This window comes from Myotis davidii, unplaced genomic scaffold (assembly GCF_000327345.1).
Source record: "Myotis davidii unplaced genomic scaffold, ASM32734v1 scaffold44, whole genome shotgun sequence".
Lineage (NCBI taxonomy): Eukaryota > Metazoa > Chordata > Mammalia > Chiroptera > Vespertilionidae > Myotis > Myotis davidii.
This window is the reverse complement of record NW_006299705.1, coordinates 5585171-5607173: the sequence shown is the minus strand read 5'-3', so window position 1 is coordinate 5607173 and position 22003 is coordinate 5585171. Positions and strand designations below refer to the sequence as shown.

The following is a 22003-nucleotide window of genomic DNA, read 5'->3' as shown; positions in this document are numbered from 1 at the left end:
CATTCCTGTTGGCAGCACCAATCTTCAGCTAGTCAATACCATTTAATGTGAATTGTGAGCAGAGCACACTGCTAGGCCTTATGGGGACAGCTAGTAAAGGAGTGTTTCTCAAACCTGCCTAGGCACATTAAACCTGCTGAATCAAAATCTCTTAAGAGAGGCCTGTGAATCTAAGCTTGAACAAGCATCCTCGTTGATTTTCATGACCAGTTAGGTTTGGGAAACAGTCATAAGAAGTGTGGGGTAAGAAGGGATAGGAGGGAGAAACAGGAAAAAGGAGAAAAATCCATGAAAACATAAAGCAACATTAAATATAAAAACTAACTAAATAGTTCTAGCCATTGGAAGCCATTTGTAAAACCTTAAAACAAAGGGTAAATATGGAACTTTTTGTTTAAGATGAAAAATGTTGGTTAGCCAAAACCGGTTTCGCTCAGTGGATAGAGCGTTGGCCTGCGGACTGAAAGGTCCCAGGTTTGATTCCGGTCAAGGGCATGTACCTGGGTTGCAGGCACGTACCTGGGTTGCGGGCACATCCCCAGTAGGAGATGTGCAGGAGGCAGCTGATAGATGTTTCTCTCTCATCGATGTTTCTAACTCTCTATCCCTCTCCCTTCCTCTCTGTAAAAAAATCAATAAAAAAATATATTTAAAAAAATGTTGGTTAAATTGGGATTTGGAAGAAAATTCTTTATATGTTGATTCTTTATTTTAAAAAAAGTTAGCAAAAATATTTAAACAGGACTATTTTTCTTCTTGTAAATGAGGATATGAGACTCAGCGTTACCTAAACATCACTATCCTATATAATAAAAGGCTAATATGCAAATTGACCGAATGGCGGAACGACTGGTCGCTATGGTGCGCACTGACCACCAGGGGGCAGACGCTCAATGTAGGAGCTGCTGCAGCACACTGAACTTAGAAAAAGCAGAGACTATCCTATATAATAAAATCCTAATATGCAAATAGACCGAATGGCAACACAACCGAACCTATGACGTGCATTGACCACCAGGGACTGCACGCAGAACATAGTGGGCATTGGCTGTGGCGGGATGGTGGAGCAGGTGAGTGGGGGCACCAGATCAAGGCAGGGCGCCGATCACAGTCATCAGGGTGAGCCTTTGATGGTTACTAAAAATTCTTTGCTCCCACGTGCCACGGTCCCGCCCAGTGCTCGTACCTGCTGCTGGCGCTGGCCCTGCTTGCACCCTCTGCCGGTGCTGGAGCCACCACTCACACCTGCTGCTGGTGCCCAGCACCGACCCTGATTGCTCCGCACTGTCAGTTGGTGTGAGCAGCGGCTGCTGGCCCCGATCACCCCTCAGGGCTTCTCCACCTCACCCTGCTCCTGAGGGGTGATCAGGGCATCAGCTGCTGCTCACACCTGCTGATGATGATGGCCCAGCTTGCACCTGCTGCTGACGCTGGCCCCAGTTGCTCCGTGCCATCAGCACGAGGGAGTGGAGGCGGAAGAGGGGCTGCCAACAGACGGGACCGGTGGGGGGGAGGCGGGGGGCACAGCAGGAGGGGCCGGGCAGGGACACGGAGGATGGGCCGAGACCTGCCCCTATGCCCACTGCAGCCTTGAAGCCTACAGTGGGCCCCCAGTCTATATAATAAAAGCCTAAGTGAATTTATACACTAGGACCCTAGTCTATATAATAAAAGCCTAAGTGACCATTATGGTGGAATGACCAGAATGATTGGTTGCTATGATGTGCACTGACTACTAGGGAACAGACACTCAACGCAGGAGCTGCCCCCTGGTGGTCATTGTGCCCCCACAGGGGGAGCATCACTTAGCCAGAAGCCAGGCTCATGGCTGACGAGCACAGCGGCCTCCACGGCAGCGCTAAGGAGCAGCGAGCCGAGTGGTAAGGAGCAGCAAACAGGCAAGCGGAAAGGAGTGAGGGGCCCCGGACTGCGAGAGGGCACAGGCCTGGCTGAGGAACCCCTCCCCAACTGTGCACAAATTTCGTACACTGGGCCTCTAGTTAGTTCTTAATAATGTAGACACATAACATGAGGGCTAAATGTTCAAGCTCCCCTGTAATTAGAATTCTCGCAAAATCAAAGTGAGCCAAGGACTCCAGCAGAAGGATCCTGGATTCCTGTTTTCTCTAGGTTATCCTCCAAAGCCTCAGTGGATAGAGAATCCCAGGAGCCTAGTCACATTCGTTCCTGCAGAACCTCTAATCCAGTGGTTCTCAATCTTCTGGCCCTTTAAATACAGTTCCTCAAGTTGTGACCCAACCATAAAATTATTTTCATTGCTACTTCATAACTGTAATGTTGCTATTGTTATGAATCATAATGTAAATATCTGATATGGAGGATGGTCTTAGGCAACCCCTGTGAAAGGGTTGTTTGACTGCCAAAGGGGTCGCGACCCACAGGTTGAGAACCGCTGCTAATCTCTCCTTTACTGCTCGGAGGCTGCATATGTGGACAATTACTTGAGGTCCCTTAGAACTGCCTACACGTAATGATTTAACATTATGTTTTCAGATCCCATTTTTAAAAATGGTTACATAGAGAATGTTTTTTCATCTTTTGTAAAACTGCTCTAAACTATAATCACCATTATCTTGTTCAATAGCCCTTATATAAAGTTCTACATGAAAAATTCATCTTCGAGCTGAATGTCAAGAAATATAATTGTCTCTCTTAGTGAAATGTTGTGCTTCCTTTTTAAAAAGAGAAGAGTTATATAACCTCTTTCTCCCTCTTACTCTCTCCCCCTCTCTCCTGTTTTCATTGTAGCTGCCAGGAAGTACAGATTTAAATTTTATGTTCCACTGAGGTACTGTTCTTAACCTGTGCTTTTCGATACAATCTCCTCACCCCTGGTTTATCTGGCTCCTGTTCTTACAGGATTGTTTTTAAAGGTTCTATTATGTCTGGGTCTTTTACTTGAATACTTTTGGAAATTGACAGAACATAAGACAGAAGTGAAGGGACAAGTTGGGTTCCCATTGATTGGGGTTTTACTATATTACCAGGAAGTATATAGGATTTAAATAATCAAAGTTAAATCAGATTCATTTGGGAAGAAAGATCTAGGAAAAGCCGAATGCCAAGGATGCTGGGGGTGGAAAAGAAATCATCTTCATGTTACTCACTTTCCCAAGGGTCCCTGCAGAGGGACATTACCACCCGGGGCAGGAAATCAATACTATATATAGAGGAGCTACTAGCTCATATTCCTTAATCAATTCTGGCCCAATCATGTCAGCGACCCTCCTGTCACCCTGTGAAGCAAGGATCGTGCAGGACGGCTGCCTCCTTTACCCACAGGCTGCAGAGAAGGTCAAATCACTTGAGGTTGATCATTTGTCACTCATCACCTATTCAGCTTAGCAAAAAGCTTTTAAAAAGAAAGAAATGCTGGGATTTTTTCACCTGGTTCAGGCACTAGGCGCATTAGGAAAATTACCCTTATTTGTCCTTATTACACAGATGAAGCGGCAGGTGTCCCCAGCGGGAACATCCAACTGTGACAGACAATCCTGTTCCTGCCCCACCACATGTGGCCCCCACCCTGGAAGCAGGAGGAGTGTGAGCTCACAGGCCCAGCATCCAGAACCCAACACCCCGTACCCCCAAGGGTCTCCCTGCCCACGGTCTCTGTCACCGACTTGTGTGGCATATTGAGTCTCACAGATTTGTCATTCCATGCAAAGCTTCTCTCTGTACAGCCCACACAGCTAATGCCTGTGCTATATTTCTCTCAGTTTTCCCTCCTCCACCCACAGCCCTGCTGACTTCTCTCCACACAGGAGAGACAGAACAGCTGAGGAAACAGCCAAGCAGTGGAAAATTTTTGAAAGTGTTTTGAGCCCACCCAACCTGAGGAGAGCATTCAAAGAAAAACAGGAAAGGGTGAGTAGGAGCTCCCTCAGCCCCCGCACACAAGCCAGGGATTGTCACTCCCGCCCACCCCCAATCCCACAGGGACCGACCGCTGGGATGAGCCACTGGTGCCCCCACACAAAAATATGCAAATGTGCTTTCTGTGAGGATTATGGAATGGAGGCAATTGCTGGGCTATTTCAGACACTGCGTCATGGAACTTGGGAGCACAATAGGCTCATTGCATTCAAACACCCACCATCGGAGCTGAACCAGCACCTTTGGTTTTAAATTGGAATATCCTAGAGGCCATCATACTGAGAGAACACATGCAGGTTTGAAGATGAATGTTTCCATGTGTGTATGTGTTTTCATATTATTCATCCTTTCCATTTTCTTCCAACTTCTCTTCCTACTCCAGACCAGAACTTTTAAGGCTGTCTGTCTTTTCAGGGATTGAGTGGGAGAAAGAGATGTGAAGTGATTTAGTTCTTAGTTCTTTCTCTTCTTTGCTAGAGATTCCAGCCAGTTAGACTTGGATTTGGCAAGCACAAAAGATTGGCTAATCCCATCATTCATCCACTCATTCATTCATTAAACAGACATTTATTAAATATCTACACAGACACTATCCCAGTCCTCTCCCAGTCAAACTGAGTCACATAAAAAAGAAGTAAGTGCCCTAACCGGTTTGGCTCAGTGGATAGAGTGTCGGCCTGCGGACTGAAGGGTCCCAGGTTCAATTCTGGTCATATATTTTTTTTTTTTTTTTTTAAGAAGTAATTGTTGATCCCCTTACTTCCCTGCAATGAATGGCCTCTGGATTAATTTTTGGTTCTGGTTTAGCATAGGGCTTTTGCATAGATCCTAGAACCAAAATAAGGGCTATATAACCAATGGATAAGCAAGATTATAAGTGCCCTTCACTATCTGTGACCCATGAAAAGGTTTCCAGCCTATAGAACTATACCTGTCTCCTAGCTAAGTATCCAAACACTAAAATTAAGTCATTTACCATTCTTCTTTACTTCGTTGGCACAGTTTTATTTTTTTCCCCATTTTGAATAAGAGATTATCTTCAAAGTTTGTCAAACTTTCCTTATTAGAGTTAGTATTATGTGTGCAATCCTAATTGATATTTGCCCATTCAGGTAATACATATTTATTGAGTAGCTACAATATGCCAAACACTGTCCCAGGCACTGAGGCTGCAACCTTACATAATGATCCCTCCATGTAGTCAAGTGAGTAGGATCAGACAACCCTTGGCTTGCTGTTCTTTCCAAGATACTCAACAAATTATGTGCTGCTGGGCAGAAAGCCAAAGTGAAGAATGTGGTTCTAATATAGGGGAAAGTAGGATTTATTTGCTTTTATTGACTGTGGTGATCAAGTTTTGAGGTTCTTTGTTTATCAGTTCTATTTCTGACTAGCTGTCTACAGCGGAAATCTTAGAGATTGAGCAATATAGATTATAGTTAATGTTTTACAGTTTTAAACCATCAGACACTGTAAGGAATGTTTTAAAGTGGTTGTAAGAACCAGATGATCGAAAGACCTAAGACGCATGGCTGCTGACTTTTCTTTCCCTCCGGAACTCTTAAATTGGAGCACCAAAAGAAATACAAAAAAAGTTTTGCAGCCCTGGGCCTCTGAGCTTAAGGATAAATTACTTCACAGTCTGTTGATGCCCACCTAGGGTATAAGTCATCGAGATATGGAGCATCCGCAATAGACTTGGCAAATGAGTAGGGTTGTGATTTGTGGCCAACAAAATTTTGCTTGCTTCAAAAAAGTATCTATTGTCAGACCAGCAGTGATTCAGAGACTGGAGAATCACCCATGGGCTGTGGATTGGACATACCATTCCACCTCCTGGCACTGGCCAGTCTTTTAGCACCTAATTGGAAAACAGCTCCATCTCCAACACAGCTCCAAACCATCAAGGCTCTGCATGTGGAATTTCCCTTCATTTCTAAACTTGCTGGACTATATCCATTCAATAATAAAGGATACTTGTATTGTTTCATAACAACTATAAACTTCTGCTTATCCAGCCTCTCAGATGCTCTCCTTTGATGAGGAAGATAAAAATGAACCCACGGGCAAAGTCTCAACTAGAATAAACTAATGACAAGCCTTATGTTTTGCTAAGGTCGACTTTTGTCTTTATGAAATTGGTGGATGGCCACTGTTCCCCTATAAGTGGAACTGTCATTGTTTCTTTGGCTTTGATAGAAGGGTTTGTTTGGAATGCATTGTTCACTGTTGATATCAAATAAACATTTGTTTTTGCTTTGAGGGCCCCAGAATGATCAGAGAAAGGAAAAACATTAATCAAAGGGGCTGTGAATGGTACTGCATTCTCTCTTTACATCCATTTTTTTTTTTCATGCAACAAAGGAATCTAAGGATACACAATAGCTCCCAGTGGTCAGGTTGTTGAGGTTTGCTAACTTCGTCTGCATAAGGACTCCACCATTTACTACCTTGGCTAAATTATTTAACCAAGCCTCAATTAATGGAGGTCATTTCCTTCCTCCTAGGATTGTTGAGAGGGCTAAATGAGACTTAGCACAGTTCTTGGCACGATGAAGGCCCTCAAGTGGATGCCACCTCCCCTCCTGCTTCCCTTCCTCTTCTCCTTGTAGCCACATTTATTAGATGACATCACAGTTCCCTCAGTGGCATGGCTACTAGGTCTCAGAATTTCCAGGTTTCTGCTGATTAAGAATCCAACTGTGCTGATGTTATTTATGCAAATGCCAGCTGGGGACTGATGCCATAGCAAGGATGAGTCATTCCTGAACACTCCTCAGAGAACTGGATTTTCCTCCCTTAGGGAGGAGAAGGGTGGGAGAGACTGCCCTGGGACTCAGCACTCCTCACATAACGTTCTCATAGCATCAGAAGTTTTTGTAGAAAAGGTACAGGGCTCCTCTTAGCCACATTAAATAGGGGTTAGCAGCTCGGGCTGTGAAATCAAACAAAGCAGGGCTCGAATCTTGAGTAGCCTCTTAAAGTATCTGTTTTCTGTCAGAGTTCTTCTGAAGGTTAAATAAGGCGACACATAGAAAGCATCTAGGACATTGACCTGGCACGTAGTAAATGCTCAATAAAAGTTATACTCTCCCTCTGAGTGTCTCTGTCCCTATCTCCCCTACTCTGTCTCTTCCTTTTCTTTTGCCCTTTCTCTCCCCACTCCACCCCTCTGGCCTGGCCTGCTTTCACCTCTCAGCTATTTGCTGAGCGTTGACGCCTGCCTTTCAGCAATGGGCATGTTAGCAGAGATGCACATTTGCTCTGATCTCACTTCTGCTGAAATGCCTACATCCTACCCGACCAACATTAATTTATCTTTTGATCATTATTTTGTGAAAATTGTCTTCACACACTTGAAAGAAACTATAATTATTGTTCAGTTGTATGAAACCTCACATCATAACTAAATAAACAGTTGTTGACTGATCATGAAAATAAGAGCTTAATAACACACTTTATTGAAAAGCTGTCTAATTTCACACCATTATTTCTAAGTCCCATAACCTATCACAATAGTTTATCTCAGTAAATTTGTTTTTTTAACTAAAAATGTCTCTATCAAAATATAAATATTAATAATAGTGGTCTTAATATCCATAATGGAACATGAAGTTGTCCTATTGCCATGAAGCAGAAGAAAACACAGCTTAGTAAATGAATTAACATTTACCTTATGCCCATTGGATGCACAGGCCTTTACTGATAAATTCTAGCTTCATAATTTTAGTGAGAAAGCTTTACATTTCTTTTTTTCCTGCAAAAATCTCTAGATTCTTCATGCTCTTGGAGAAGCAGGTATGTCTCTGTGATTATATGTGTAATTAGCTCCTTTAATATTAGCAATATATTACAGACATTAAAATTTACATTTATACATTACAAATACATATTTACATTGTATTACAAACTCACCATTTGTTTTCTGAATTAGGTGGTACCTATTCTAACATAACTAAAATGAGCATAAAATATGCATAAATCCTGTCTAAAGATTCAGGTTAAACATACCTCAAAAAATGTTCACTTACATTTTTCTTACAAGGGAGTTATTATTCTGCATGGTAGCATATGTTTTATTACAAACCTAGAGTTCATTGATGAATAGTGATGGAGCTGCAAATCAAGTCAATTTAATTAGCTCAGCAGGATTTCAGAAGTTTTCTCCCTCTATGAGCATAAGCTCAGAGGTTGACTTTAGGCCCTGAGCTGGGTTCCTGGTACCCCAGGTTCTCTCTGTGGAGAGGTGGGGTCTCCCTGTGGAGAAGGATTCTTACCTGAGGCCCTCACCCTCCGGAGAGTGCTGTCTGCAATACTCCAGAGTATAGGTCTCAGTGGCCTCTGGATTCACAGGCTGCCATCGGATGGTGGCCGTGTTCCAGCACACGGTACAGTCCTCCGCACGGATCACAGGGGTGGAGGGTGCTGTAGAGAGAGAACGAAGTCAATTGTGGGGCAATGAATTAAAGTTCTGCTTCCCTGGAGCCTGGGAAGAATGCTCGGGTATGATTTTATTTTCATTTTTTATTAAAAATACATTCTGGGTTGAAAACTCCAAAGGTATAAAATTTTATGTAGTGAAAGATCTCCCTCCCACCCCTGCCTTCCAAAACTTGCCCAGTTTTCACCCATTCCCAGCTAGCTTCCGATATTAGCTTCCTGTAAATCTTATCCAAGTTTCTTTACTGTACAAGCAAATAAAAATAAAGATTCTCGTCCCCTTCTCTGTACACAAAATTTAGCCATAATCTTGCCTTCAGTAGATGCTCAATAAATATTTGCTTTAAAAGGCAAGAAGAAAAGATAAAATGGTAGGAATAAGTCATTGATTCCCCTGACGTACTTAAAATTATCTTAAAAGCAATTCAAATTTGGTTTATGCTAGTAGTATGCCTGCTTCAGCCCCTTGTGAAAAGACTCCATCATGGGAATGCATTGTCAGTTAAAACCATCACTGCAACACCTTTTTGGGACTCCTAGCACCTATATGATTAAAGCCCAAGCTTCTTAGCTTACCAAATATTAACTCTGTACACACCAACTAGTTCAGTGATGGCGAACCTATGACACGCGTGTCAGGTGACACGCGAACTCATTTTTTTGGTTGATTTTTCTTTGTTAAATGGCATTTAAATATATAAAATAAATATCAAAAATATAAGTCTTTGTCTTACTATGGTTGCAAATATCAAAAAATTTCTATATGTGACACAGCACCAGAGTTAAGTTAGGGTTTTTCAAAATGCTGACACGCCGAGCTCAAAAGGTTCGCCATCACTGAACCTGTCTATCTCACCTAATGGCTTTCCTCTACTTGTTTTGAAGTCAAAGAAATAATACCAAACTTATTTTTGTGTCCTGGACACTCCACACTGTTTCTTACCTTGATGTCTCTGCTCATAGGATTTCTTCAAATGAATACAGCCTTTTAACACTTTACTTCCTACTGATCCTTTAAAGGAGCTCATTCGGGCATCAGTTCTAGGAAGGTATTTCTGATTCTGCTCCCACTCAAGGCGGACTCTGGTACCCCTCTGGAGTGTTCTTATAATAACCTGTGTATAACTGGATCAGGGCCCTAGCACCAAAATTTGCCCATTATTGTATATGCCACATTACACAACACCCAGCATGCAATAGGCTTACTAAATGCTTATTGGTTGACCTCAATAGTCTGTGAAGAATTGAGTACTGCCTCCTAACACCCTCTTAACGTCTCCTTACCTGTTCTAAAAATTGCCCTTTCGCTGGGCAGGCTACATCCGGTGAAGTTCACAGCCATTACCCACACTTGATAGTATCGATCAGGTTCCAAATCTTCAAAAATGCAGTAGCTTTCTTTCACTGTAACTCTGTATTCTTCTACCAAGTCTAGCATAAAACACAATCATAAATTCTAGGGTGTCTTCCAAAGTTAACTGAAAGTTGCAGTTATTGGAAAAATTGGTTTATGAGTTTTTTCAGTGGAAACCCCAAAGTGATGAGCTTACAGATATCATTATGTGGTAGATCACTTTAGAATACATAAGAAAGCAATAGCATTCTGAAAAGAGATAGTTAGAATGACATAGTATTATTTATGAACACGAATAAAAAATAATAGCATATTAGTAAGATTCTGAGCTTCATATTCTACAATTAAATTAACATTTCAATAGCAAATACTAAAATTGCAGAGTTTGTTAGCTTAAATTTCAATAATACATTCTCAAGATAATCCCTGAGAAGCAATGTCAATATTTTAGGAGAGTATATAATAAAATAGGACAACCGCATGGTACAAAGCATCTTTATAGGTTAGTAAACCATTTTAGTATTCAGTATGATTTTCATAGTTTCAAATCCTGATTCCTTCTCATGAATTCAAAAATTCTTTCAACTAGGGATTTCCATAATATTTAGAAATACTAAATAACTTTGATATCAAAGAAGTAACTTCTAAGAAGTAACTTCATTCAACCATTTCCTAAAATTTATGCTATTTTGCTTTCAATATTTTAGTAGTAAATATTACTCAATACCATTCTTAACACTGGTCTCTTTGGGCATTATAATAACACCCAATATGATTATTTTTACTGAAATTTTCTCTCCTTAAAAAGAACGATTTAAAAAATAGTCTAAGGTAATTTCAGTTATCCTCCCTTATTATTCTTGAATGTCACATTTTCAAAACCCCTCAGGTAAGAAACCCATATTGTGTCTTTTTAAAGGAAATTTAGGAGCTTTTAAACTCAGCAGGTTTCTTTAATTGCATCTCTATTTCCCAATGAGTAATACTTTCTGGACAGAATATTTAATTTAAATAATGTTATGAGGACTTATACACTGAAAAAACATTTCCCCCCTAGCCTACAAATTATGACTGTAGTTTTCAATGGAATCATCCTTTCAGGCTACGTTGTGTTACCCCAGTACTTTTAACAGTGTACATAACATGTTACTGGACCCCTATTTCACACAGCATGGTATCATGGTGTATATCATCAGATTAATTAACTGGCATTAGCAGAATTCAAGGCATTAAATAAATGAGACAGGCTATATAAGTGTTTGGGGAATGGTGGGGGCAGGTGAAGCACATTTAAAAAGTACTCTAAGCAACAAATAGTTGCTAAGAGAATCTGGAGAGCCAGATTTCATTATATAACTGGATAAACAGGGAGCTGAAGTACAGTATCCACTACTTATCCAAGGAAAATATGCCCCAAACCTCCAAGGGATGCCTGAGGGGTAGAGAGACAGAAACCCGAATACACTGTTTTGTCCTATACATACATACCTATAATAAAGTTTAATTTATAAATTAGGCACAGTAAGAGATTAATAACTAATAAAATATAACAATTATAACTATACACTATAATAAAAGTTAAGTGAATGTGAATGTAGTCTCTTTCTGTCAAAATAACTTATTGCACTATACTCACCTTTTCACCTAACGCAGTGGTCGACAAACTGCGGCTCGCGAGCCACATGCGGCTCTTTGGCCCCTTGAGTGTGGCCACGAAGTTTCAATTGCACTGTACGCGCGCCAGCACATGGTATTTTGTGGAAGAGCCACACTCAAGGGGCCGCAGTTTGCCGACCACTGACCTAAAGAAATCACTTTACAGCTTCTCTTTGGCATATCTGAATTGCCTGCATCACTACATTTGTGCTTTTGTTCCGTAAAATAAGAGTTACTTGGACACAAGTACTTCAACACTAGGGTAGTCAATCCGATAACCAAGATGGCAGCTACTACGTGACTGAGGGGCAGGCAGCACACACAGCATAGATGATTCATGTCCCAGGCAAGATGGAGCAAAACATTCGGGATTTTGTCACGCTACTCAGAAATGCATGCAATTTAAAACTTATGAATTGTTTATTTCTGGAATTTCCCACTTAATATTTCTAGACTGAGGTTGTCTGTAGGTAACTGAAACCTCAGATGGAGAGTGAAACCTCAGATAAGGGGGGACTACTGTCTAACAAAACAAACACAGATTCAAGCAAACAAAAATATAAGCTTTGCAGTCTAAAAGACTGTGTTTGAATCCTGCTGCTGTCATGTATAAGTTGTGTGGCCTTGGGTGAATTTTTTAACCTCATATTGGTTTTCTCATTTGCAAATGGATAATAGCACTTACCTTGCTGTTTTGTCACAGCTATATGGCAATAGTTTCCCAATAAAATATGAATTCTTTTTATAAAATTTTAATATGTCTTTATTGATTTTAGAGAGAGGAAGGGAGAAGAGTAGAGAGATAGAAACATCAATGAAAGAGAAACATGGATCGCTGCCTCCTGCACACCCCCTACCATGGAATCAAACCAGCAACCCAGGCATGCGCCCTGACTGGAAATAAAACTGGTGACCTCTTGCTTCATGGGTCTATGCTCAACTACTGAACCACAGCAGCCGGGCTAAACTAGAAATTCTTATGGACAAAGCCAACTTTACACTATGTCAGGGATTGCTTTTCTTACTTTTTTCTAATTTAAATAAGAACCACATGACATCTCAGAAGACTTAAATATTGGCATCAGTGAAATTTATTATAATCAATCCTGCCACATGATTATCTGGTTTCTAAGGTACAGGGTGAGGCAAAAGTAGGTTTACAGTTGTTTGTATGGAAAATAATAGAGCAATTAATAAATAATAATACAAGAATAAACTCACGTACTCACAACTGCAAACCTACTCTTGCACCACCCTGTATATGGGTCTGTCTTCAACAGGTAACACAGTATGCCAGCACTCCCAGCTCTGATTCATCACTAAGTACAACCTTAAACTGCTTGGCTTCTAGGTCTTGTTAGAAGTCCTACTAAACAGAGATATTTGCAGGAGTTCAACTATAAGACATGCCATCCACTCCCCCTGCCAAGCTCTTTCACCTCGATCTGCACATTAATTTGGGACACTAGAAGATTATACCACATCTAGGCCCATGCCCTCATAAGTGTGCACTCTGAATTACCTTTGTAGTGTGTTTATAGATTTTATCCAAAGTAGAGCTGAGAAAATGCCAACCATGACAGCCAATGGTGTATTTGCATTAAAATTATTGTGGAAGTCACTGTCCTATACGGCTCCTTTCTCCTCCACAAAGTGGCACACATTACACTTGTCTTTTGACCTCATATTGATTGAAACTTTGTTCTCTTTGAAACTCTTGCATGTTACCTCCCTTCTGAAAATGAGGGTCACTTAATCGCTCCTGCTATCCTGAGAGCTCAAAGTCAAATATGAATCACAATGACAATATTCATGTTGACCACTAGGATATTTATGCATTTTTGTTTTCCCTTACCCTGATTTCCAAATTTGCTTATATTTCATTTCATTATGCTGCTGTTGGTTTGTTATTATTTTTATAAGTAGCTATGAATGCTTTATGGAAAGAGCCATAATATGTATATGTTTAAATACTTCACATTAAGATGCAGAAATGTACACATGCACCTGTATCTGTATTAGCAATCCTACCATTTACTTCTTGGTCATCCTGTGGCTCCTCCATGCAGTACACCTGGAATGAGTCGATGACATCTTCCTTGTTTATGCTCCAATAAACCGCAATTGTTGTGCTCGTGGCAGAATTTGGTTCCTGAGGTTCTAACCTAGGAGGCTGTGGAACTGGATGGAATATAAGTAACATTTACTGTAACTAATGCTGATTTTATGGATTGATTTTTCTTTCTTTTTTCAAATGTCACTTACAAAAAATTCTAACAATACAGAAATACATGAAGTAACACTGGGGGTTCTCCCTTTTTCCCCAACACACCAGTAATCCCAAACCCTAACATTCCACTGCTGCAGTTCAGTGGGTATCCCTCCAAAATGTTTTCTTTGAATTTGTATATGTGTATATATAAGATACATAGAAATAAATAAAAATGGATCCCCAAATGGATCACTTGAGAATATTCTTCTATAGTTCTATATTTAGAGAAATTAACTTATACAGGTTACACTCGAGTATATAGCAAATGACTTGTTTTTTCTTTGAAGCAAAAACTTGAGTATGCTTTGCTAGATAACCAATGCCGTATCCTGCTACATCAATATAGAGTCTATATTCACAATAGACAAATGAAACCACTTTTAACTATAGGTGCTGTATCATCAAAGCTGAAAAAGGACTTGCATGAATAAAATAACAAAATACACTTTCTGAAATTACTATCCTATTTTCTCTTTCCACCATGACCATAGCTACAAGTTAAAAAGAAATTTAAACAAAATGTTAAAATTACATAGGGGGAAAAGTACCCTATTAACTGATAAAAGTATAAGGTTTAACTATCTATTAATACTCTATTGTTTTAAATTGTAAAGACAACAATATCCTCAAGTGTTTTACTAGAAATTTGAAAGTTTATAATTTTGCATATTGAACATCAACAGTATATACAACACCATAAATCAAGCACCTATGCAATTCTCCTCCAACATTTTTGAGAGACAAAAGCATTGAACATATTTTACAAATTAAAAGAAAAGGTTATTCCCATCATTTGAGAAGATGTCATGCTTTTAAATTTATTTTGTGGTTATTTTTTCCAGTCAACAATTTCCTAAGAGATAAGCTTACTAAAACAGTGTGAGTCAAATTTTATGAGATTACTTTATTAAGAGTAATGAAATGAAAAGAAAACAAGGTTAGTTCAACAAGGAGTTAAAAATGAGGAAAAACAAATGGGTCTACAGAATGGAATAAAAAGAAAATGAAACTAAATGAAAAGAAAACAAGGTTAGTTCAACAAAGAGTTAAAAATGAAGACAAACAAATGGGTCTACAGAATGGCACAAAAAGAGACGATTGAAACGATTCAATAAAGAGATACATTGCTGAAGAAATACACAGGTATGAGAAATAAGAAGCGGGGTAAGAGAGTGGCCACGTTCATGGGCTTTGGAGCAGAGAGGCTGGCCTAAGGTAAATGCCAGATCCCCATCTTATTAGGGGTGTTATTTTAGCCTCAGTCTCCTCATATTTAAATAGGAAAACAACAACAATGATAATAATGCCATTTCTTCTCAGGGTTGTTGTACGAAGCAACATAATAAGTGCTTAGCAAAGTGCCTGACACATAAACAGTGCTAACATTCAGAAGGCAAATGGCTTTGGCAGGAGCACAGAAAATGGAGTGAGAAGGCAAGAAGCCCCTTATGATGGGGGTGCACTAGGTCTCCACCACCTGTAAATCCGAGAGGGACTCAGAGGTCAGGCATGCTGGGCAGGGTTCATGACAGGAAGCCTGCCTGTCAGGGCACCTCCCCAAGGACTGATAATGAATGGTTCAGAGACCCTTATGCTATCTTTGACTTCACTGTTTGTCCTCCCAGCAGGAAATCAGTGTCACATTCTAAAGGAAATGTAATGCAGTAAATTTTCATGCTGCCCAGGTTTACTGAAGAGCCAAGCAGAAATCTTCAACTCTTGTCAATTGTCTCTCAAACAGTGTTGAACTCCTTGAGGCATGAACAATGAAAATGCTCCTGTATCCTTATTGCTGTTTTTTTTTTAATGAATTACATATTGAGCAATATCTGCTTTTTTAAAATGGTAACACACACACACACACACACACACACACACACACACCATCACCAAATTTTAAGGAAGATGCAGTTGTAGGGAATTAAGCAAAACGTGTAGGTTAGAAATAATTTTGTACTTAATGTTCTCCTTCTCCCAAAATCATTAAAGTAGAATTTTTTTTCAAAAACAGGAAATACTCTTACTTTTCAAAATACTCTAAAATTAAAAAGGAAATAGGAATATTTCATAGATGTAATTAAATAATAATTATTGGATTTAAAATTCCTGTGATAGACAAGCATCAGAGACCTGGATTTTATATGTCAGCTACTCTGTTTACACTGCTGTAGCAACGAACTTGAATAGGATTAAAGAGAAGATGAGATTTTAAGGCTTTGCCAGAGGAATCACCCCCATGGATTCCTCAGCCTGAGGAAGTGTCCTGTAAAGAGCTGTAACACCAAGGGAGCTGAGCAGTAGATCAACTTGGGACTTCAGAATCTGTGCCCAGAACCAGATTCCCACTCAAGCCAGCTTTCACAATAGTCCCCAGGAGCGCAGCATTATTCAGAGTAGCGAAAAGGAACCCAAGTGTACATCCATGAGTGAATGGATAAGCAAAATGCAGTATAAACCTACAATGGAATATTATTCAGCCCTTAAAAGGAAGGAAATTCTGACACATGCTACAATGTGGATAAACCTTGAAGATATGCTAAGTGAGATAAGCTAGTCACACAAAAAAACTACTATATGATTCTGCTTTTATGAGGTACCTAGAGTAGTTAAATTCATAAAAACAGGAAGTAGGATGGTGGTTGCTGGGCTGGGGGTGGGGAGTTATTTAAAAGGTAGAGAATGTCAGTTCTGCAAGATGAAAGAATTCCAGAGATGGATAGTGGTGATGGTTGTACAACAATGTGAGTGTACTTAATACCACTGAACTATGTACTTCAAAAGGGTTGAAATGCTAAGTTTTACATTATGCGTATTTTACCACAATTAAGTAAAAAAAGGCCCTAGGAGCCAGAGTCAAGGAAGCCTTGGTTGTCACTAACCTATGGTTACCTCTCCTTTCAGAGCAATGCACTCTGCCTCTTAGGTGTAGAGCAGTGGTTCAAGAGCAACTCAGAACTGAACTCCTCCACTACATGTCCCCAAGTAGCTGTGTGTCTAGGGCAGTATGAGAGACACTTTTCTGCTCCCTGTATTTCCTCACCTGTCAAATGGGAATACCAATAAAATCCACCTCCTAGGGTTGTGAGATTAGATGATCAGGATGCTTAACAGCCTCCCCAACGCCAGGCATCATGTAAGAGTGGAATACATGTTAGTGAAAAATCCACATCCTTTCCTCATTATATCTGTTTAGGGAGCGATCTGATTAACTTTTCAGGTACCCGTAGAGGACTCTAGATCCGAGAGGTGTCATTGGTCACAAAATGAACAAAAACTATTTAGCAACAAGTCAACGCCGTGGGCTCCCATTCTGTGAAGTACAACCCGCAGCACCTTTCTCTCAGAGACCAATTTCCCCAAAGCAGCTTGGAATTACTGGGACTGCCACAGGCACTATTTCAGAATGCTAATTTAACCCTGTGGCTTCTAAAATATACGGAATGTCCTCTCATTCCCCATCTGGTACTCAAAAAAGAATCTCTTAAAAGCAAAAGATCTACTCTGTTAATCAGAATTTCTTAATTTGCAATCACTGCTTTATTTAAATGCCTCTTAAAGACATTCTAAGAAAACATCCTTTTGTTTTGAGACTTTTCTGAAGAAAATCCATAAATGCCTGCACTTTTCATTTTACATAGGGTTGGTAGGATTTTTGGTTTTTTTAAAGACACAGTAGCCTTTTACCAGTTACTAAACAAACACTCTTCCTACAGGAATGAAAGTTACTTGCCAACTGAAAAACAGCAGCTGTCTTTAAGGTGGTTTTGAAAGAGTATAGCTATACATCTCTTAAGGAGGACATCTGAGTACACTGTACAGGAAGTGAAACTTGGTAACTTGACTGAAACATGGCAGCTTTGAGAAATTTAAATTGTCTTGTTTGTTAAAATAGCACATTAAAAAATATTTTGAAGAGCCGGCAAGATGCTTCTGACAGCTGAGTGGGAGGCTCCTGGCTCAGAGCATGATGCTGAGCTGTTAGTTCTTCTAAGCTAATCTGTTTAGTTTTTGAAAAAGGAAAAAGAACTCAATTGAAGAGGGGAAAACCACTCATAAGGAAAAATCTGTTTGATACACATGAAAATATTTGATTTATTTTTCCTTCTCTAGCTAGCTGCTGATGTGAAGCAAATAATCTCTGGAAGGAGAGAAACCCTACTGGACAAAAGAAAATAACAGGAGACCTTTGATTTCATTGCTACCTCCACCCACCTCCTCGATAGCCCAGAGCAGTCATTAGGCTTCAAATGGAAATGCAGTTTATTGCCGGAATGGTGTGCTGGTCTCATGCTTTATTTCAGAATCTGGCTTTAAAAGTTTACAAAGAAGATGTTCCTGTTGCCAGTTATATTTCCTTATATTCAAAAGCAAACAAGGAAAAATCGCCAAATCTCATCAAGCTCTTGAAGATATTAAAATGCCTACCAGCCACTTGTTTTAACATCTGGTCACTTCTTGCCGAGCTGTCATCATAATGCTCAAAAAGTGAAAACGCAGCAGGCATTTTCTCTAATGAAGCAGTACTCTCCATGGCAGAAAGCAACCTATTTGGGGGAAATATAAATCAAAAAATTATTAGCATACAGACGAAAGGTAAAGCAATTGTTCAAAATGAACTTGGGTGGTGGTAGTGTTAGTTTTCGTGAGGCACTGTATCCAAAAAGGATTTAAACTGTTTCAAACTCTAGAAATACATTTATTCTTAAGATTTTCGGTGTAACTGCTAATATTAGAAATTCCATTCCTATATCCTCAAATCTGAATAGATTCCATTAAATTATACAATTTTTCATTTTGCATCTATAAAATTAGTTCTAAAAATCACTATATTTTAATGATAATTTTTATTTATTTCCTAATAATATAAAGGTTCAGAGCCCATCTGGAAATTCACACACTGTATGATGTCTTTGCTGTTCTCAAACCTCATTATTATTTAGTCTTTCAAAAAATTTAGTCTTTCACCTACTATGTGCCAGGCACTATTCTGGGTAGTGGGAATACAGCACTGAAAGAGGATAAAGTCTATCCAGATGAAACAAAGGACAGAATATAAATGAATAGCTTTTATAAATTCAAGACCCTCTAAGGCAGTGGTTCTCAACCTTCTGGCCCTTTAAATACAGTTCCTCATGTTGTGACCCAACCATAAAATTATTTTCGTTGCTACTTCATAACTGTAACGTTGCTACTGTTATGAATCGTAATGTAAATATCTGATATGCAGGATGGTCTTAGGCGACCCCTGTGAAAGGGTCATTCGACTGCCAAAAGGGTCATGACCCACAGGTTGAGAACCGCTGTAGGAGAGATGCCAACAAATACTAACTTTTAGCATTTGTATCTAGGTGAAATCTGGGCTTTAAAAAAAATCTTGATTCTGCAGAGGGGAAAAGAGATTGCAAAACATTTATCTTTAGCTTGAGGAGCCTCAACTTTGGTTAGGAGCTGTCCTCTGTGTGCCTCCCCTCAGAAGACTGGAATAATCTTCCAGCAATTAAACAGCTCTGAGGAACTCCACTGGCTTCCACATCATGGACTTTTTCACTTGGGTAGCACAGAGCCTCGGCCCTTGCACTTGCTGTGGGAACTTTCTTCTCCCACATGCTTGTATGGTTCCTTTCTCACTTAATTTAGATCTCTGTTCCAATGTTAGCTCCTCAGAGAGGCCGGCCCTGAGTACACTAAACACTGTGGTGCCTATGCCCTCGACCCCTTACTCTGCTGTGTTTTACTTCCTCAAACTTGTCATGACCTATTAGTTTCTGCCTACTTCACCAGAATATATAACCTACATGCACAAAAGGACTTTGTCTTGTTCCCTACTGCAGTGTAATGGGTAACCTGGCATACAATAAGCATTTAATAAATATACTTTGAATATATAAGAGGGTAAGAGGGTTTTATTTGGGTGAGAATATCAGGATCTCAGGTCTGACAAATTTTTTATCAATATGAGAGGAAAAGATTATAAAATATAACTGAAATATTTAAAGAGTGACTGCTGTGTTTACAAGTGTTAGGAATAATAAAATTCACTATCATTTGATTTAGGGGAGATGGCTCCCATAGGGGTTTCAAAGAGGAGGTGATATTTGGACCAAGGGTAAGGAGGTTGCAGACAGAATAGCCTGGATCATAAAGGCATGGAGTTGGGAGAGTATGGCACATTCAAGAGTCAAAGGTGATCCTGGGCTATTCTGAGAATTAGAAAATGGAGACAGAGTTGAATAGAAAAGCGATTGTGGTTTGGCTGTGAAGAGCCCTTCGGATCCACCAAGAGTTTCCATTGTCTCTTTGAAGGCAGGGAGAGCCGCAGAAGTGTTCGCAAAAGGGAAGTTTAGAAGCATGGCCTGGCAGAGACTGAGGAAGAATCAGAACAAGTAGACTAGGGAGGTAGTGAGGTCGGTTGAGAGGACTCCATAGTGCTCCAGGCCAGGGAAACATCACAAGCTTAATTTAAGGCCTTGGGGATGCAGAGGGAGAAATTATTGAATTAACAGACAATGGTGACTAGTACATATACTAAGGCCACTCAACACATGCCACTGACTAAATGGAGGACTTTTTGTAGCACAAAAACCCTGGTTGTAGACACCTGTCCAGTTTAACATCACTCTGTGAAAGGACAAGTGAACATCTTTTTATGAGCAGTGACTCTCTTTCGCATTATTATAACACAATAGAGCAGAACAGAGGAAATGAATGCATCCTCTCAATAGGACAGCATTTTCTAAGCAAAATGTGTTTTTCATAATATGCAAATTTTGAATCTAAATTTTGAATCTAAATAAGCATTTTTTAATTTAAGCACTTTCAGTGTTGAGAAAAGTTGTTTAGTCTATGTGCACTGCCTTTAGAGGTATAACATGAAGGGAGAAAAAGCAGCAAGGTAAAAAACACCAACTAGGTAATTAGCGCCTCATGGAAAGCAATATTGGTAACACTGCGACCTTGAAGTAGAGGTTGTCTTGAGGACATGAAAGGCTTCTCAGTGACACAATCAGGCTTATCACGTGTGCCCCCACACACGTGCAGGTTTGACAGGTTTTTCTTTGATTATATTTCTTTACCAAATCCCAATTTTTGCTTTTTCTTTTACAGAAAAATAATGGTTATCCCAAGTGGAACCTCCTTTAGGTGGCATGCAGCTTTTGCAAAGGTTAATTCACTACCCATTGGACAATGAAATCAAGATTAATTAAAATAACACACAGATGAGCAAGTTCAAGCACAAGACCAAAGAAATAGAATTTAGAATTAAATGGATGTCAATCCAGATTAGCAAGTTAATATCCTAATGTTTATAAAATTAAAAATGTACTATAGTATTTTTTAAAGTAAAAGCATTTGCAAATTTTCCTTCACCAAACTTTCCTTCCCATCAATGCCTGCCATGAGTGGATGAAATATAAATAAGCAAATATGTATTGACACTGTCCAGTATACAAGGAATGGCACTGTAAATCCATATACTTTTTGGATAAAAATAAGTATCAATAGTATGTAGGAGAAATGTGTACACTTTTTAAAAACAAAGGAAACTGGTAACAAAGACTGGGTATCATTTTCTAGATCTGCCTAGGGCAGAAATGGTAAACAGGCAGACGCCTGGGCCTATTCTGGACGCTCATGCAGTGGATCTGGGGTGGGGCTCTGGGAGCTCTGGTTTAGCAAACTGCACAGCTGGTTCAGGTACAGCCAGTTGGGGGAAAATTACTGCGCCAGAGGACAGACTGTTATAACCCAGAGGTTCTCAACCCCACTGAGCATTACATCACCAAGGAAGCTTTAAAAATGCCTAGGCTGTACCTCAGACCAATTAAACCCGAACCTCAGGAGGTAAGATTCAGGCATCGGCATTTTTATTTTAATATATTTTTATTGTTTTCAGAGAGGAAGGGAGAGGGAGAGAGAGATAGAAACATCAATGATGAGAGAGAATCATTGATTGGCTGCCTCCTGCATGCCCTCCTACTGGGAATCAAGCCCCTGAGCATGTGCCCTTGACTGGAATCAAACCCAGGACCCTTCAGTCCACAGGCTGATGCTCTATTTACTGAGCCAAACCAGACAGGGACAGGCATCAGCATTTTTAAAGCTCTCTGGGTTATGCTATTTGTAACAGAGCCACTGAAATAAAACATTAATTTTTATTAGCATTGATTAATACTAATATTATTATACAAATTTGCCGGGAGCCAGTCCATCCTTGCTGTTTCAAGGGACCTGGCTATATGGCATACTGTTCTTAATATGTTTGCTCACCTTCTTGGCGCTGTGTTTTAACCAAGGTCACCTCTCCGAGAAAGGTTGTTTCCCCAGGTAGGGATTTTCCCCTGAAGTTACGGAGGGAATAAAACCTCTTAACTAAGTGCCAGGTG

General features: G+C 39.9%; 1 protein-coding gene across 1 annotated transcript in view; it reads right to left on the bottom strand.

Annotated features, from left to right (window-relative positions):
- The window catches only part of CMYA5 (cardiomyopathy associated 5), a 96813-nt gene that overhangs the window by 25423 nt on the left and 49387 nt on the right, over positions 1 to 22003 (bottom strand). Inside the window, exons 6-9 of the mRNA XM_006775470.2 lie at positions 18045 to 18163; positions 13379 to 13528; positions 9622 to 9768; positions 8175 to 8322 (exon numbers count right to left, since the gene is read on the bottom strand). Coding sequence (XP_006775533.1) covers positions 8175 to 8322; positions 9622 to 9768; positions 13379 to 13528; positions 18045 to 18163 — 564 coding nt within the window. The remainder of the gene's footprint in view (positions 1 to 8174; positions 8323 to 9621; positions 9769 to 13378; positions 13529 to 18044; positions 18164 to 22003) is intronic.